Source organism: Euphorbia lathyris, chromosome 8, assembly GCF_963576675.1.
Source record: "Euphorbia lathyris chromosome 8, ddEupLath1.1, whole genome shotgun sequence".
NCBI lineage: Eukaryota > Viridiplantae > Streptophyta > Magnoliopsida > Malpighiales > Euphorbiaceae > Euphorbia > Euphorbia lathyris.
The window spans coordinates 42532938-42552684 of record NC_088917.1 but is presented as its reverse complement, the minus strand read 5'-3'; the positions used below and the strand labels follow the sequence as shown (position 1 = coordinate 42552684).

General features: G+C 40.0%; 1 protein-coding gene across 1 annotated transcript; it reads left to right on the top strand.

The window, feature by feature from the left end:
• Nucleotides 1-1574: 1574 nt before the first annotated feature.
• LOC136202566 (probable inactive receptor kinase At2g26730) lies at nt 1575-4513 on the top strand. Its single transcript, XM_065993263.1, has 2 exons — nt 1575-3146; nt 3525-4513. The coding sequence occupies exons 1-2, from the start codon at nt 1853-1855 to the stop codon at nt 4190-4192; spliced, it is 1962 nt and encodes a 653-aa protein (XP_065849335.1). The 5' UTR covers nt 1575-1852; the 3' UTR covers nt 4193-4513.
• Nucleotides 4514-19747: the final 15234 nt, after the last annotated feature.

Genomic DNA, 19747 nt, shown 5'->3' with positions numbered 1-19747 from the left:
CTTGCTTGTGATTGCGGGTTTAGTTTTTTAGTTTACTTGGGGACAAGTAAAGTTTTAAGTGCGAGGAGGTTTGATAAGGGTCAAAAAACCCATATCTTTGGGTACAGTTTTAGGACGGTTTTTATCTTAGTTTTGCGAATAAGCGATCAATTCTCGCATTTTGAGTTAGTTAGAAATTGTATATGTTATATTTACTTTTCGTTGTTTAGGCTCGTTTGCTTATTATTCCAGGCAAATATGGCCAATTAGCATGTACGTTAAATTTTAATTATCTTTTATGGCTAATTGGTCCGCCAAAAGTCGTACCAAACAGAGTATTTACTCAAAACAAGTGATTGGCGGGTCAATTTAGCATCGAAACTAATGTTATTTGGAGTTTACGTGCGTGTGCAGGTTAAAACAGGAACGAGTTCGGGCGAAAATTGCATTTCGGGACATTCGGCAGTCGCACAAGGTGTTCTGGGCACTCCCGCTCATCGAAACTGGCCTTTTTGGGCCAGATTGGCGAGCTGGACCCTGGAGGCCAGCTCGCGTCGAGCTGGCTCGCCCAGCTCGGCGAGCTGACCTTCCCAGCCCCACGACGCCACGATTGACCCCACGTCTTCCCACCTGCAAAAGGAAACAAATTAGGTCAGATGCTGGAGGTGCTTGATTGTTTGGTTTTGCTCAGAATCTGGGCTTGGGCTCTTCGTTTATTGCTGAGCTCTGGGTTATCTTTTCTGGGCTTAGGATGGCAGAGGGTCTGGGGATTAGGAAGCTGCTCGTGGAGTCAGACAATTTCGAAACAGTCAATTTAATTTCTGATAAAAGGGCTCTGTGCTTAGGGAGCCAGAATTTAGTCAAGGCAATTAGAAGGATTTGCTCCTCTTTCGATAGTATCAACTTCTGCCATGTTTAAAGAGAGCAGACGAGCAAGAGGTTTAATCCCACGACACAATCAAAACAAAAAACTAGCAAGAAATTAAAAGAAATGACAAGAAACCCCCTTCCATACCTTTAGATCAAAACATAATTTTCGTTTTTTTAGTTTAATATCAGGTGGCAGATCGGTTTGCTACAGAAGGCTATGAGAGGGCTTTGGGCGTCTCGATTTTCTAGTCTCCCCCTGATTTCTTTTTGTCTTTGCTTTCGGAAGATAATGTGGGAGTTAGCTTTCCTAGACTAATCCCGAGCTAACTTGTTGTGATGTTTTGTTTTTTCCTTCTTTTCCCTACCAAAAAACTGATAGAACTTATATAAATTTTTATAAATCAGTAAGAGAAAACTAAAAATAAAGTATGAAATTTTGATATATTTAAAAAAAAAATATGAGATCATATAATGTAAATATAAGAATTAGTTTTTTTTTTTTTTGATAAAAAAATATAAGAATTAGTTAAAGTAAAATAAAATTTAATGTATATGTTATTGTGTAAGGCCTAATAAAAAGAAGAGTACATTTTCCATAAAAAAAAATGAAAGAAGAGTGCATAAGAAATTTATGAAAAGCGCGTGAAACTATAAATTAAAATAATTCGTAAATATAAAAAAGAAAGGGTAAAATTTACGACTGCCTAAAAAAGAAAGAAAAAAAAAAATGGTACCAAGGGTGCTGTTTTCTCCTCAGCTTTATTTTTACACTTTGTGTGGTCTCGTGATACCCTCTACAAGAACACCATCCCTCCCCTTTCTCTCTCTCCACAAACCCGACACACTTGTATCCTTTCTTATGGAACCTTGCCGGAAAATATTTCCCGGTTTTCTCGAAATCCGGCATTCCAATCTTCCTGTTAACCCCACCGTTTAGAAACAAACATACCATTTTTCAGTCTTGATATTCTTTTTGATTTTTCTCCTTAATCCATTGTGTCCAATGGCAGTGGTTTTCCACTCCGTTGCTTTTTATTTTCTGTTATTGGTTTCAGCTCTAAGCCACCGCCGAGTTGACTCGGAGCCTCTACAAGACAAGCAAGCTCTCCTTGCTTTTATCTCAATAGTTCCTCATGCCAATCGCCTGCAATGGAACGCCTCCGATTCCGCTTGCAGTTGGGTCGGCGTCATTTGCAGCGACGATAATTCCTCTGTCTACGAACTTCGCCTTCCCGGCGTGGGTCTTGTGGGTTCGCTTCCACCTAATACACTCGGGAAACTGACTCAGCTCCGAGTTTTGAGTCTCCGTTCCAATCGTCTAACGGGTCAGATCCCCTCCGATTTCTCCAATCTAACACTTATGCGTAGTCTTTATCTTCAGAACAATGAGTTATCAGGTGAGTTTCCTCCGAGTCTTCCTGCGATGAATCGGCTAACTCGCCTCGATCTGTCTTCAAATAACCTCACTGGCTCAATCCCGTTTGCTGTTAACAACTTGACCCACTTAACACGGCTTTATTTACAGAATAACCAGTTCTCAGGCAGTTTGCCAAGCTTAAATCCTCCCGATTTGGAGGATTTTGATGTATCTAACAACAATCTGAATGGTTCTATCCCTTCCGTTTTAACAAAATTCCCTGCCTCTTCATTCGCCGGAAATTTAAATCTCTGTGGTGCCCCATTGCCTCCGTGTACTCCATTTTTCCCTGCTCCAGCCCCATCTCCATCAATTACCCCGCCTTCCCCAGTCCACAAAAAGTCTAAGAAAATCTCCACTGCCGCCATTGTTTTAATCGCCGTTGGTTCAGCCGTAGTTCTATTTTTACTTTTGCTATTTTTGGTATTATGTCTGCGGAGGAGAAAGCGAGGTCAACCGCCGAAATCACCAAAACCAACGGCGGCACTACGCTCCGTGCCAGTGGAGGCAGGAACTTCGTCCTCGAAGGATGATATAACCGGAGGATCGACGGATGCGGAGAGGAATAAGCTAGTGTTCTTGGAGGGAGGAATATACAGTTTCGATTTAGAGGATTTGTTGAGAGCTTCAGCAGAAGTGCTCGGGAAAGGAAGCGTGGGAACTTCATACAAGGCGGTTCTGGAAGAAGGAACCACAGTGGTTGTGAAGAGACTGAAAGATGTGGTGGTTGTTAAAAGAGAATTCGAGATGCAAATGGAAGTTCTAGGCAAGATTAAGCATGACAATGTGGTTCCATTAAGAGCGTTTTACTTTTCTAAGGATGAGAAGCTTTTGGTTTACGATTTCATGGCCGCCGGTAGCTTATCTGCGCTTCTCCATGGTATATTTTCCGATTCGTAGCACTTTTTTTAAAATTTAATTAAACAATTGATTTGCGTTCTTCAGAATGGATTTGTTTTATAATTAATGCTTTTCCAGCTGGTTACTGCCATTGAATAATAGCAGTGAAGAAGAGAAAGATGCAAACAAACATTCTTGTATTGTTTGTAGGTAGTGAGAGTGGAAAATACGTAACATGCCGCGCGTGCACTTCTTTTTTGTTTTTTATTTTTACTTTTTCTAACATGTAGGAATTAATTTTGTTTATCTTTTACGTTTATGCCATCACATGCAATTTCATCATGATTAGCAATTGGAATTAATCCTCAGTCAGTCATTTAATTTATTAATATAATCCACGTATAATGTAAAAATGCAGGTAGCAGAGGGTCAGGGCGGACACCGCTAGACTGGGACAACAGAATGAGAATAGCCATCAGTGCAGCAAGAGGACTCGCTCATCTCCATGTCGTCGGAAAAGTAGTCCACGGCAACATCAAATCCTCCAATATCTTACTCCGACAAGATCAAGACGCCTCCGTCTCCGATTTCGGACTTAATCCGCTCTTCGGTACCACTACTCCACCGAGCCGTGTAGCAGGTTACCGTGCTCCAGAAGTGGTCGAAACTCGAAAAGTGACCTTCAAATCCGATGTGTACAGTTTTGGGGTTTTACTGCTGGAACTATTAACAGGAAAAGCGCCGAATCAAGCGTCCTTAGGGGAAGAAGGAATTGACTTGCCTAGATGGGTGCAGTCGGTGGTGCGAGAGGAATGGACGGCTGAGGTATTTGATGTGGAATTGATGAGGTATCATAACATTGAAGAGGAGATGGTACAGTTATTGCAAATAGCAATGGCTTGTGTTTCGACTGTGCCTGATCAGAGACCTGCAATGCAGGAGGTTTTGAGAATGATTGAAGATATCAATAGAGGAGAGACTGATGACGGTGGTTTACGGCAGTCTTCGGATGATCCATCTAAAGGATCAGATGGTCATACTCCGCCACAGGAATCTAGGACGCCGCCCAGAGCTGTTACACCATAGAAAATCATTTATTTTTATTCCCCGGAAAAATATTTTAAAGAAAAAGGGGGCATGGTGGGCTCTTCAACTTATTAAAATGTGCAGGTAAAGTGGGCATGTGATTATGGGAACGAGGAATGGCCCCAATATGTGTTTTTTTTTTTTTCTTGGTTCAGTTTTAATTTTTTAATTTGGAAAGATTTTTATAGGTGGCGTGAATTGTTCTAAGAGGAGAGGAAATTGACCAATTGATGTATTTAGTTGCACTTATTTAAATTCTTTATTTGGTAAATGTTATGTGAAAATAGCCAATTGAAGTGGAAGTGGGTTGGCTTTTGTGGATGTTTGGTTTTGTACATTATGTCAATGTTGGTAAAAAGTGAAAATTCGAGGGCTTGTTCCGACTAGTGTAGTGTAGGGAAAATAATATTATATTATTGGCTTTTAAGGCCACCACCCCCATCGTAATTCATTATGACAAAAAGAGAGGGAGGGAGCATATGATACAGTACGACCATTTCTTTGCTAATCAGTGGTTATGGGTCCCGTATAATTTAACGAAATCAGCGGTAAAGACAGTTGGAGGCTTGGTAGGTTGATCAATAATGAGATGACGCGTGGCAGAGAATGCAGGGGGTGGGGAACAGGCTGGCCGGTTCTTCTTTTTCACTCTTTCTGAGTATGACAGTGTGTCTAGCCTGGTCAACTTTTGTTGCTTTGCTAACATGCTTTGGGGCCATTTTCGTCTTTCCATTTGCCAATTTTGCATGCCAATAATTTGCATGTCACCTGTGATTTTCTTGGGTTCCACTTCCTCTCCCCTACTACCCTATCTACACTTTCAAAAATATTAAATCATTTATAAAATATTTGAAAATCCAAATCAACATTCTCAAAATATCATTTTTATGATACCAAACGTATGTAAGGAAATGAATTCCTTTTTTTTTTTTTTTTTCAATAGGCGAAACTATTTCCATTCAAACGCTCAATTAAAAAATAAGGATATGGTACCAAAACATGTTTATGGTTTTTAAGAAAGTATCAATTTAGACTCACGTATAAAATACCATCAATATAGGTTTAACGTTTGAAAAAAAAGTTTAAATTTAGGTCTCCATAACAGAACAAAACACGTTATTGATATTACTCCGTTATGCTCTGTCTAGAAATCAGAACCTAACGGAGTAATAGGAATGTCGTGTCCAATCCGTTACTGAGGTCTAAATTGATATATTTTTTAAACGTTAAGTCTATATTTGTGCTATTTTGTACGTGTGGCCTAAATTGGTACTTTTCCAAAAACAATAGGCCTATTTTGATACCTTATTCCTAAAAAATACTACCTCCATTGAAATTGTCAATAAAAAATACTACTCCCCCTGTTTTATATATAAGTCAATTTGGAGAATAATTATTTTTTCCAAAATATAAATCGTTTTGGTTTTTAATTTTTTTTTTAGTTTAGTTTCTTTGGTCCAAATATTGAATTTTCTGTCTTGATTTATGTAGTTTTTTTAACATTCTAATACTTATTACCCAACAATTATTTAAGAGAGATTTTTTTAAGTTAACCGATGTAAACTCATTTAATTTGACTATATATTAATCGTATTTCTTAATTTGTGTGAGAATCTCTAGAATGACTTATACTAGTATTGTGCCCACGCGTTGCACGAGTGGATAATTTTTTTATACAAAAATTTAATTTTTTTATACAAAAATTTAACATTTTAACATTTTTTAATTTGTATATCATTTACATATAGTGATATTAAGATGGAGATGGCGATGACCTAACGTCGCCGCCGCCCAACCGCCTCGCCATGGCTTCCATCACCGCCGCGGCAACCAGCTCAGACTCCTTCGCAATAGCTCACCTCTTTGATCGAAAATCTTACAGTAACTTTAGCAAACCAGCTTCCAAGGATGCTCGCCGGCCATCTCCCTTATTTGCGGCTATTATCAAGAGCTCAATTACGCCTACGGCTATCCCGACGCCGAATCAACCTTTGCTTTCAGAGGAGGGGGGTTTCAAATCGATTAAAATCCTGCAAGCCATTTATGAGGAACGAGTGAAATCGTTTCAGCACTCAGTTATTGGACGGATTTGGGTAAATTTCACCTATGGTGTACAACATTTGCTCTATTTCACACTTTGGTGTACAACCTTCAATTTGTCTCACTAATATGTACGAACTTAGGGGTGACCTCCCACTGTGGTGTACAGCCGGTGAAAATGACCGGTCAACACAAAAATCAACACGCCACGTCAGCCATTTGACCGGTCAAAAAGTCAATATTTGACCACTTAACATAAAATTACATCTATACCCTTTGTTCCTCTTTTCCATTTCAATTGTTCTCTCTCTACCTCCCTTTCTCCATTGCCATCTTTTCACTGCTCTCTCTCTAACTCTCTTTCAATGTCTGGTAATTATATGTGCCATCACAAATTGCGGATCCATTGCTCTCTTTCCACTGCTCTCCCTTTCTTAACTCTTTCAATTTTTGGCACTGTTTTCAGTTCTCGCATCTTCATCTTACTAGTGAGCCAGTCTAGACTGAGTAAGTTACTTTTGGTTGGGCCCCCTTTGATCAGGTATGGGCGTTAAGGCTCATCGCTATAAGGAATAACTTTATTCTCCAGTTCTTTCTTTTCCTCAAGATAGAAAAAGCTTTCGAGAGAGATAGAGAATGCCTGTTTTATTTCACTTACCCGCTCGCTTAAAGAAGACCCAACAATAAACCTCTTTCTTCTACTTAATTAAAAACTCTCAACATATACACTTAATTAGAAATTTTCACAAACCATTCCTTAAAAAAAAAAATTCACAAACCTGTGAAGTCGTGCGAAGCCGTGCAGTAGGAGGCGTTGAAGTTGTCCGGCGGTCAGAGGCTTTGAGGCGTCGCAAGCCTTGCGACGGCGGAATCAAGGTATTCCGGCGGCCGGCCGTATGAATAAGGAAGAAAGGAGGGTGGCGGCTGTCGGAATGGGGAAGAAGAAACAGGCTGGATAAATCGCGATTTGCTAGGGTTCTATTTTGTACAGCCAAAAAATAAAACGTTTTATATTTTTTACTTTTTATTAATTTTTTAGACCAAAAAAAATAATTTTAAATTTTAAAAAAATGAATAACCGGGGTCAATCCGGCTCCCGGTCGAACCACCGGGTTCCGGTTTGACCCCGAGTCACTCCGGTTATTTGAGTATTCAAATAACCGGAGTGGCTCGGACCAGTTTTCTGGCCAGTTCCCAGTCCGACCGGTCGAACCGGTCGGTCCGGTTCGAGCCTGATAACATTGCTTCTTTCTTTGTTTTCCAGTAATTCCACAACCCCAAATCCACAGACTCCCTCAATTCAAATACATTGATTCTATTCAATGGCTTCCTTCTCTCTCTCTCCATTCCAGAAATGCGTTCTCGTAGCCTTCTTCGATATGGAATCGCAAATCTCTGTGGCAGATATGGACTTTCATATTGGGTACATTGGGGGAGTGGATTTAATGGAAGGCGGGAGTGACTGTGTTATTGTTAGGGAAGATGGGAGAGTGAATTTAGTGAAGGTTTTCGAGGGTTCTTATGGTAAGGAGAGAGTGTATTTTTATTTTTTTATTTTTTTTGGATAAAGGGTATTTTGGTAATTTCATATGAAGTGTGTTTAATTAAAGTTGAAAAATGGTGAGGTGGTGCGTTGACTGACGTTGACCGGTCATTTTCACCGGTTATACACCACAGTGGGAGGTCACCCCTAAGTTCGTACATATTAGTGAAACAAATTGAAGGTTGTATACCAAAGTGTGAAATAGAGCAAAAGTTGTACACCATAGGTGAAATTTACCTGACAGATTTCGTTGAACAAAGGCGACCGACCTTGGAAACATGCAGAATTAAAGCAGCATCTGAACCAGGTATGGAAGCGAAATATGGACTAGAAATTAATCTCGTTGCATAAGGGTTTTTATCAAATTATTATGCCAGATGGGGATGCTCTTCAAACTATTTGGGGATTGGGGGCCATTTCACTCAAGCTTAGAATCATTCGGTTCTCCCCTTGGACCCCGGGATTTAATCCGGACTCGCACAAGTCCACCTCTGCACAAGTTTGGGTACGTTTTTACAATTTACCCTGGGAATTTTGGGATGCATGGATTATTGCGAGCATAGCTCGTGTGGTGGGGGTTCCTATTCAGTGTGATCATAATACTGTCAATGGCGAATTTGGCCATTATGCTAGAGTTCTGATAGATGTGGATCTGTCACGAGATATATAATCCAAGCTTCGAGTGGATACAGATAATCAGAAACAATGGGTTTATCTAACATATGAGCGGCTCCCAGCTCTTTGTGGTACCTGTTCGTCCATTAGGCATACCACGGCTCAGTGTAAGCGCAACACCAGAATCCCAAAACCACAAACGCAGAAGCAAATGAAGCCAGGGAAGGGTAACACAACACCTCCTGTGCATGAAAAACAGGGAGCCCCGGTTTCTAATGAAGTTCATGCTGCTTCATCCGTGCATATGCAGACTGAGGCAGAGGCAGATAAGGGAGATGGGGCTTCCATTCAGCTAATTCTTCATCACTCTGTTAATTAGGGGAATCAAGGGATTGAGGAGGACTCTAAACGCTTGGGGGACTGCAATGATGATGACTCAATTTCAGTAACGGAATCGGACAACGATTCTCTTAGAATACCTGAGCAGGCTACCAAAGGAAATCTGGCGGATACGCCTGAGCGATCCAATGAACTTTGCATCCTTGAGGTGAATAACGAATGGATAACAACGAGAAAGAAAGCTAAGGCAAAAACGCCAGGGGGTACTATTGATTCTCGCTTTAAGGGGGGAACAAGCTTCCGTCACCTACATATGATAGTGATTTATTGGAATTGTAGGGGAATCAATAACCCTAGTATACAGAGGGCGTTGAAGCTCATGTGTCATGTAAATCATTTGGATTTGGTATGTCTTTCTGAACCTATGGTTAATTTTGATAAAGTTCACTCTTCTTTCTGGCATTCTTTTGGATTACAATTTGTGGCTAGTAATCCTAGTAACTCTCTTTGGCTATTTTGCAAATTTGGTAATATCAATATCTGCACTCTTATCCTAAGTCATGAACAACACATCTCGATTACATATGGCTCAGCTTTGGTATTTTCTCAGTTTACCTTTGTTTATGGGAGCATTTACTTTGGTAGACGACGTCTACTTTGGGATTCGATTAGTGCTATTATGGACAACCGGAATAAAATGGTTATTGGGGATTTCAATGCGGTAACATAGGCCCATGAAAAAACTGGCCGCAGTCCATCTGTTGTTAGCTGCAGGGAATTTCGTGGCTTTATAAATAATAATGGGTTTGTCGAGGTTGCTAATGCTGGTATGCAGTTCACTTGGTCAAATGGTCGATTTGGCACCGAGCATATTGAAAGTAAGCTTGACAAGGTTCTAGTATATAAGGATTTTATGGATTCTTGGAATTCTATCAGCTTGTAGGGCTCTTCCACGTTATCAGTCTGACCATAGTCCTTTGCTGCTTATGTGCAAAATTGGTCTAGCTAGGCCAACCCATTTTCGATTTTTATCAATGTGGAGTACCCATGTCTCACTTAGGGAATTGGTCTCTGTGCATTGGCAAAATGCTCACATCTCTTTACCGTCGGCGCAGCTCCTCTGCCTTAAGCTGAAGACGCTAAGGCATAAGCTTCGGGTCTGGAACAAGGAAGTATTTGGAAGAGTTGAAACTAATATTGCTTCTGCAAATTTGCGCCTTGCAAACATTCAACATGTAATTTCTTCTCAGGGGCTGATTGAGGCTAACCGTGTTCAGGAAGCAGAAGCCAAGCGTGATCTGGACCTTCAGCTATTCAGGCAGGAGCTTCTTTTCCGTGACAAAAGTAGAGAAAAATGGCTTAAAGCGGGGGATCGTAATTCGAATTATTTCCACCGTTCGGCTAGAGGCAGGAAAACTCATTCTTCTATGGACACTTTCCTTGTTGATGGCGTTCTGGTCAATGATGAGAATCTCATCTCTCAGCATGTTATGGACTACTATTCCACTCTTTTCAATTACAGAGGTAATTCCAGTTTGTGTTACTGTTATGGATAACGAGATTCTTACTCGGCGTCCTTCGGTTGATGAAATTCGGACTGTGGTTTTTGATCTGAACCACGACAGCTCACCTGACCCTGACGGATTTGGGGGTGTTTTCTATCAGTAATTTTGGGACATTATTAGCTCAGATGTCTATAAGATGGTGCAAAGCTTCTTCGATTCTGGTTGTATGTTGCCAGGTATGAACTCCAGTATTATGGCTTTGCTTCCTAAATATGCTAATGCCATAGAGATCCAGCATTTTAGACCAATTGCTATGGGCAATTTTAATTATAAGATAATCTCGAAGATTCTTTCAGATAGGCTGGCCCCTATTGCCTCCCGTATTGTGTCAAATAACCAATTTGGGTTCATCACGGGTAGAAGTATACATCACTGCATCGCTGCGGCTTCTGAGGGGATTAATTTGCTGAATAAAAATTGCTTTGGTGGTAATATGGCTCTAAAGATTGATATTAGGAAAGCTTTTGACACACTTGATTGGAACTTCCTATTGGCTGTCTTGGAAGCTTTTGGCTTTTCTCTGCAATTTCGAATTTGGATCTTGGAAATTCTCAGGTCGGCTCGAATCTCAATTGCCTTAGGAGGAGGAATCAAGGGATTCTTTGGTTGTTCGTGTGGTGTTCATCAGGGTGATCCTCTCTCTCTGATTCTCTTTGGCATTGCGGAGGATTTCTTTAGTCTTGATGCTCGTAAAATATATAGCAGTTAATAGGACAAGTGTATCCTATCACAACAAGTAATATTGTGCTAAGCACGAGATCGAACCACAAAGACTATTATCCTAATTAGTAAAATTGACAGGTAAATCTATCTATTTAGCGGAGTTGATAACAAGTTGGTTGAGAAACAGATGAAATAAGTAACTATCTAATGAAAGCAATAAACAGAACAAGTCGCAGGGTGGATTGTGATTCAGCGTAGGTTGCAACCTAGGATAGGGAATTCATTGGTTAACTCCTAAGTATGGGTTTAAGGACTTCGGGTTTATGTTCTACTAGTGATTGATGGTAATTGTCCTAACAAGAAAGATAAATGTGATCAGAATTCATCTAACCTATTCACATGCATTCGGGTGACGGTTTGATTAGGCATATACCCTAGGTCATGCAAAGCATTAGGTTCTTTGACAATTAAGACTTAAGCTGTGGCCCAGTCACGTAGCCACACTCCTAGTGGTCTCTAGTGAGGTCAGATTAACACAGGTTCCGTATAGATAATTCTGTGGTCGGGTTCTCATCTATCTATAATCTTATCTATGTCAGGTTTATAGGCATTAGGCACAATTATATACATTAAGCAGGCTAGTTGATTGTCATCGAGTCTCATTCTAGCAATAATCCTATTCTTGGCAATATCTAGGCATTGAGCATGCATAATCTGATCAATCAAGAGCGAATACATAAACCCTAAGTCCTAATCACACAAATTCATATAACCAATTTCATCCCCATCCTAGATTGGATGGGGATTAGCTCATAGACAAACTAATCATATCAGAGATGCAAATAAGATCAATGGAAGATGTTAAGCCCAAAATATACCTAAAATATCATCAATATTTACATCAGTTTTGCTATAAATTCGTGCTGTTTATATCTATTTAGCGTACATCCGAATATGTTTCTTTCATACAAGGTACCTAAATATTTGGTAAAATCCAAATAGGAACGAAAAGAAGTCATAAACGAAGGAAAAAACCTACAAAAAGGAGTCAAAGACGACGAAAATCAAACGCACCGAAACGAAGACGAGGAACGAAGTCGGAGATGGAGAAAAACTCCCGTGTCGCGATCGTGATTCCCCATTCACGGTCGTGACACACGTCGCCCAGCTCTTCCTCCTTTGCGTTCTAAACACTTAAAACTGCTTCCCTATTCACGGCTGAGAATTTCCATTCTCGGTAACTTCAGATTTTCAGGCAGCACAATTTACACATGTCCAATTTCAAAGATACACGTCCGTTCGATTGGATAGATATAAGTAATCACTCTAGCATTTACACAAGGAATAGAAAATGGGTGCAAGATCTCTTTTTGTATCTAAGTGTTTTTGTATCTTTTCTCTCTTGTATTTTTCTTTTTGTAATTCGGCTATGATCCAAGAAGTTTGATTGTCCTTATATAGGAAAATCTGTGATGGATGATTTTGAAATGATTTAGCCGTTGATGTTAAAACGGCTCTTTTAGGGGACAGATTCTGGTCATCTTCAAACTGTTCCGGCCATTCCCTTCCTCTGCATTCCTTCAGACGTCAGGTTTGTCTTCTTGCGTCTGGCTTGTCTTTTTGTGCCAGTCATCCTTTACCAATAATCCATTGACCCATACATGTCGGAATGTGTCTTCTGCGTATTTCCAAGGATTCAATTATTGGTTCAGAGGGGCGGTAATCATTGTCTTTTAGCAAACGACTTTTTCATGCTGTGCTGAAGAATCACTCAGCTTCTACTGTGTAAATCATTGTCTTTGGCAATTCTTAGGCTAAGTATGTTTTTAGTCAGCTCAGCTTCGTAAGACACTTGCTGTTGTTGTTTATTATGCTGAGTTCCATTTCGCTTCTCTTTGTTGGACTTTTATGTCTTAGTCTCTTGATGCTAAGATTGATTCCACTCAGCTTGATACTTTAGGCTTCTATGCCGACCTTCATTCCACTTAGCTTGTTTTGTTCATTTCATGCTGACTTCTTCATGTCTTTCTTTTTATATTTATCTTTATTTATATTCATACTCAACATTGAACAAACGGATTAATACAATTAAAATAAAGCACTTAAATTTAATTGTCTCTTAATCATGGATGATTTTTTCAAATCAAAATCTTGTGGAAAGGTGTTTCAACAAACTCCCCCATTTTGATGTTGGCAAAATGCATAATTATGTAACTCAGTTTTGGAATTCCCCATGATTGATTTTTTTTTTCATATTTCTGAAATTTCTCCCCCGTAAGGGTTGCATCTGTTAATTTACCTCTTAAACCTTCCAAGATTTATTTTGAGACAAACTAAGAATGTGTGTACTGACTAGATTCAGTTCTAATTTATTTTGAGTCTAGTTCAGCTTTCAGAAATATTTGAATACTCAGTTTGATTTACTCGTTATTATGTATACTGAGTATTTGTTTGTTCAATTTGCTTATGTTAATGTGCATTGATAAGCATGGCATTTGGACAGAATAAAAAAACACAGTTCATTGGAGCTCAGAATAAAACATACACATGCAAAATACTTGTGCCCACACAAAATAGAATTATAAAAAAGTTTCAGTAGTCTCTCTTCTTAAGCCTTACCCTTTCCTTTCTCACTCTACAGCCTTACCCTTTCCTTTCACTTTGCTTCCTGATGCACCTGTCTTTTGTTGAGTTCCAGCTTGAGTTCTCTCCCCCGTTTTGCCAGCATCGGGTTTATAGACAAAGGTGTCATTTCTCGCGGCAGAGGATAGAACATTGGAATAGCGTTGTAATCTTTTTGTGCTTTCACTCAAGCCATCTATCACAGGAACACAATCATCTCGAACGTTTCGAGGAACTGGGATGGACCCAGTGATCAGGTTGATAATACACTCATGGGACTTGCTAAGCCAAGTAAGGGAGATGGTAATCTGAGCAAAGGATTGATGATACATCTTCAATAGGGCAGAGTCATAGAAGATGCATTGAGCATTGTCATAGCGAATGGCCTGCAGAATACCTTGTGAAAGTTTATCATTGGTGCTGGGATCAATGTCCATCTGAGCTTTGTTGACATTGAGAAGACTTACGGCTTCACTGAGTTGATCAATTGTACATTGAGAAGTGGAGAAAATGAGCTCACATGTACAAGTGAGATCAGCAGTCAGCTTGGAAATGAGCTCACTCGGCTTCAACATTCAGATCCTCTATTTGATGTTCCTCTTTTTCTTGTTCAACATGTGCCTTCTGATTTTGCTCAACATTATCCGGCTCATCATGATCTTTTTCTTCAGCATTAAGCTGAGTATCAACCTGTCTTTGTTCTTCTCCTTCATCAGCTTGCTCAACTGGAGTTTTCTCAAGATCAATCCCAATGTTCTGAGTGCAGTGAGATTTGGGTGTCACAACCCAATCAATTTGATTAGCTTCAACAACTTTCAACCCAGAATTTCTACTTTTCTTCTTTAGAGGTTGTTCTGGGGATTCTTCATTTTCTTCTTCTGGCTCAGCTTACCCTTTCCTTTTCTCTGCTGACTTAGGTGTAACCTGAGGTAGGTCAGCACCAACATTCTTTCCTCTGGTCATAGCCCTCTTCTTCCTGGGCACAGTTTCAATATCCTTTGCACAAGTGGCAAGTGTTTTTCTCTTCTTCTTTGCCTTAGGGGACTCGGCAGTAAATTCCTCTGGTTCAACTTCTGGCTCAGCATCTTCTGCTGCTAGCTCAGTTTCAATTTCTTGTTCAACATCGTTTTCTTCCTCATCTTCCTCTACATCTTCACCTCCCTTTAGAGGTTGGTTGAACAATAACCCAAATAGCAGAGCCGCGGTTATTTCAATTCCCAAGCTTTTAGTCTCAGTGATGGTCTCAATCTTGTGATCTTCAAGGATCTTGGTGATTAGAGAACCTAGTCGAAGTTTCTTACCTCCACGTTGAAGTGCTCCCACAAAAAACACGGGCATATTGAGTAGGCAATAGGTTAGCATGTGCCATATAAAGCACTGCTCAAAGTTGGAGGCAGACAAGGCTGAGTTGAGTTTAGGGAAGATGAAGTTGGTGAATATGTAGTGCACCATCTTCTGGTTTTGCCCCATACCGGTGCTGGGGATTTCTCCTTTGTAATTTTTGGGTTTGCAAAATCCCTTCATCTGGTCAAGCTTTTCCGTTGATACCTTTTCTTTTGTTGTTCAAAACTCGGTTCCTTTGTTAGGCAAGTTGAGTAAGGTTGCCAAGTAGGACGGAGTGATTACAATCTTGTGACCTTTAACGTGCGTCTCCAAATAGTCAGCATCGTCCTTGTCAACATGGAGACCAGAGTAGAATTCCCTAACCAACCGAGGATAGGTGGTTCCGGGAAGAGAAAAGAGGCCTGTCCACTCGTTCTTCTCAATCCATTCACAAAATGGCTTTTCGGCGGTGATGAAGCTGGAAGAGAACCAGCGACATTTTAGGACTTCCAGGTTGTGGACTTTCGTGTGAACCTTTACCATGGTTCTAGCCTTGGGTTTCTTCTGTTTTGAGGAGCTTGCCGGGTACGTTTGACGGCGTTTGCTCGGAGTTAGGTTAGACTGAGGAGTAGATTTGGGGCTTTCGTCGGTGATCAATTTACCAGAATTTTCACCGGAGATTTTCTGAGTGTTGGACATTTTCAGAGATTTTTGAGGAAGTTTTGAGAGAGAGAGAGATTCTGAATACCAAATGATTTACACGTGAGGAGATTTGAGGAGTAATTCTTCCATTTTATATATATCTAAAATGGTCCTATTAATTGAACTAGCCGTTTTTCCTTGGGGCGTTCAACCGACAGAGATTCTGTCATTTATGACATTTTCGGCGCATGGGTTATCTCATAATTGTTTGCCTTTTCCTGGTGCTATTTATTACACGTGTTGGCATTTAATGGAGCAAGTGGGTTTTAGCGCAGTTTTCCTAGAAAATGAACCGTTTGTGATACTGAGAACCTAGTTCTTATCGAGGTGAATTCCTAACTTAGTATATGATAGTTGCTCAGTATATGTACCTACTCAGGATAATCACACAACATGTATGTCAATTCAGTATGGGGTGATTTTTCTACATTTTGAGCTCAGTAGTAGTTTATTTTACTCAACATGGCATTTGCACAACGTTCTCATTTTTACTCAACATGGAAATCACTCAACATTCACTAGAGAATTATTGAAGGGGCTTAGACATACCGATAGCTTCCCTTAGTATGTTGAATTGTTCACGTGCCAATGGCTTGGTGAAGATATCTGCAAGCTGTTCATTTATTGGCACGTAGGTCAGCTTGATCTCATCTTTTAGTACGTGATCTCTAATGAAGTGGTGCCTTATGCTGACATGCTTCATCCTGCTGTGTTGAATTGGATTCTTAGATAGATCAATGGCACTTTTGTTGTCATATTTGATCTCTATTGTTTCGGTCTTCACTCCATAATCCTCAAGCTGTTGCTTTATCCAGAGGACTTGAGCAACACAGCTTCCAGCAGCCACGTACTCAGCTTCAGTTATAGACAGGGCCACAGATGATTGCTTCTTGCTGAACCAAGATACTAGACAGCTTCCAAGGAAATGACATCCTCCTGAAGTGCTCTTACGTTCTAGCTTATCTCGTCCATAGTCAGCATCAGTATATCCAATGAGTGTGAAGTCATTTGAAGTTGGATGCCATAGACCTGCATCAACTGAACTCTGCAAATATCTCATTTCTGGTAAATTGGTCAAGTTCTTCTTGCATGGCATTGATCCAATATTCATCATGCTCAGCATCAGCAAAGTTCTTTGGTTCATGTATGGATACGAATGCAACATTGCTGAGGTATTTCCTGAGCTGATCTCTGGTCATCAGCTTGTTGTCAACAGCATCAAAAATGGACTTTTCTGAATGTCCTCTTGGGATTTTTATTTCCTTGGGCAATGTTGAGTCGTTTGGAAGAGGTGTTTCTACAATCTCTACAGGAATGGATTGGTCAGCAAATGTAATTTCAACTTCTTGCTTACCTTCGGTTAGTCCTTGTATTGATGATTCAGTGGCTTCATTTTGATCAGCGGAAGCTGATCTTGGTTCATCTTCAGTGAGCTGAGTTGACTTTCCTGCAGGGTCAGCTTCATCGAACTCAACATGGACATACTCTTCTACAACCTGAGTTCGTTTATTATAGACTCTATATGCTTTGCTGTTAGTTGAGTACCCTAAGAAGATTGCTTCATCAGCTTTAGCATCAAATTTTGCAAGATTGTCCTTTGTATTGAGTATGAAACATTTACACCCAAAGGCACGAAAGTAACCAATGTTGGGCTTTCGTCCTTTCCAAAGTTCATATGGGGTTTTCTTAAGTATAGGTCTTACTAGAGCCCTATTTAGTATATAGCATGCTATGTGGACAACTTCACCCCAGAAGTACTTTGGAAGCCTATTTTCACTCAGCATGGTTCTAGCAATTTCGACAATTGTTCTGTTCTTCCTTTCAACAACCCCATTCTGTTGAGGTGTTCTAGGAGCAGAGAAATTGTGGTCAATACCACTGGTTTCACAGAATTCATCAAACTGTTGGTTTTTGAATTCTCCACCGTTGTCGCTTCTAATATGAGCTACTTTTAGGTCTTTGTCAATTTCAAGCTTTCTAATAAGTGTAGTGAACATCTCAAAAGTTTCATCCTTGCTACTCAGCAAGATGATCCAAGTGTACCGAGAGAAATCATCTACAATGACCAAGGAAAATTTCTTACCTCCCAAGCTGAGTGGCTGGATAGGTCCGAAAAGATCCAAGTGTAGTAATTCCAATGGTCTCTTGGTTGAGACAATATTTTTACTCTGAAATGACTTTTTAGTTTGTTTGCCTTGCTGACAAGCTTTACACAGTTGATCTTTTTCAAATTTTAATTTGGGTAATCCCTCAACTAATTGCTTTCTAGCTAATTTGGCAAGAAGGTCCATGCTGACATGTCCAAGTCTTCTATGCCATAGCCAGGAGTTATCCTCTTTAGACACTAAGCATATATTTTTGGAAAACTGTTTTTCTAAATTTAGCATGTATACATTATCTACGCGAGGGGCAGTTAAGATCAATTCATTTGTGTTCCCCTCGAGTATTTGACACTTAGTATCATCGAATACAACCTTTCTGCCACTCTTGCAAAGTTAAGCTACACTTAACAGATTGTATTTGAGACCTTCAACTAGGGAGACTGACTCAATAGTTGGGTTACCTCTGATAGTACCTGAGCCAACTATCTTACCCTTCTTATTGTCTCCGAAGCTTACACTTCCACCTCGTTTAAGTTCTAGTGTGATGAATTGTGTTTCATCACCCGTCATGTGTCTTGAGCATGCGCTGTCTATGTACCAAAGTTTTGACTTCTCCACGCATGTCAAGCTGACCTGCATTTTAAACTATTCATCTTTAGGTACCCAATTCTTTTTGGGTCCTTTCTTGTTAGTATAAACAGGTCCAAAATCATATTTTAGTTTATGACGACATACTTTTATAGTGTGGCCATGTTTACCACAGAAGTCACAATAAACTACCCTTTGAGGGTGATGCTGTGTGTGGTCAGCATTGTTATGCTGAGCATGCCAACATACATTAGTGGTATGTCATTTTCTTCCACAGAAGTCACATTGGACAATCCGCTTGTTGAACCAACACACCTCTTTTGTGTGCCCCCTTTTTCCACAACATTCACATTGTGTGAACTGCATATGCTGACTAGTACTAGCGTACTCAGCATGGGGTTTATTTCTTTTTGAGCCTTTTGTTTGACTCTGTAAGATTGTAACATCCTTTCTAAGTTTCTTTGACTCAGATTGAACCTCCGTGACAAGCTTATGCATTATTTGCATGTTGGTATGTAAATCTGAGTTGTCCTGGAGAAGATATCGGAGGTCACTTAGCTTGACCTCTTCAATCTCATCACACCGCCTGCTGAGTGATTTAATTTTCTTGTTGCACTTTTTAGTTAGTGCATATAAATCACTCAAGGCATTTACCATTTCATTTCTAAGAAAAAGTAGGGATGTTACCTCATTGTTGTGTTCCTCCTGGTCAGTTTCATCAGAGAGGTCAGCTTGCTCAGATTGAGATTGGTCAGCTCCATCATCTGCCATGAAACATATATTGGCAGTTTCATTTTGCTCAGCCTCTGATGAGGTTGACTTATCACTATCACTCCATGTTGCCACCATTGCCTTTTTGCTTCCTTTCTTTTCTTTCTTTAAATTAGGACAGCTTGACTTGATATGCCCAGTTTGGTGACACTCGAAGCAAGTGACAGACTTGGAGCTATCTTTCTTATAACTGTTGTCACTTGGCTCAGCTTTATACCTATCACCTCTTTTGTATGGCCTTTTGCTGTTCCTGTCATTTCTTCTGAACAGCTTCTTCATCTTTCTAGTGAACATGGCTATTTCCTCATCATCGGTTGACTCAGCTTCTGTGGAGTCAGCTTTCATCACTAGAGATTTTTGTTTCTTATCTTCAGATTTTTCTTTTGCCTCAAAGTTTTTCATAGAGATCTCGTGGGTCAGTAGGGATCCGATTAGCTCATCATATTTGTAAGTAGTCAAGTCCTGAGCTTCTTCTACAGCTGTTTTCTTTGCTTGCCAACTCTTAAGTAAGCTTCTCAAGATCTTCTTCACTTGTTCTTCTTCAGTGAAGTTCTTTCCAAGCCTTTTAAGCTCATTTATAATATTTGTGAACCTTGAATTCATTTCAGAGATGTCTTCATTCTCGTTCATCTCGAACAGCTCGTAGAGTCTCATATTCTGATTGACTTTTGACTCCTTAACT

Coding starts and splice junctions, on each gene's coding strand:
- LOC136202566 (XM_065993263.1), top strand. CDS start 1,853: ATGGCAGTGGTTTTCCACTCCGTTGCTTTTTATTTTCTGTTATTGGTT. Junction 3,147..3,524: donor CTTATCTGCGCTTCTCCATG/GTATATTTTCCG, acceptor GTAAAAATGCAG/GTAGCAGAGGGTCAGGGCGG.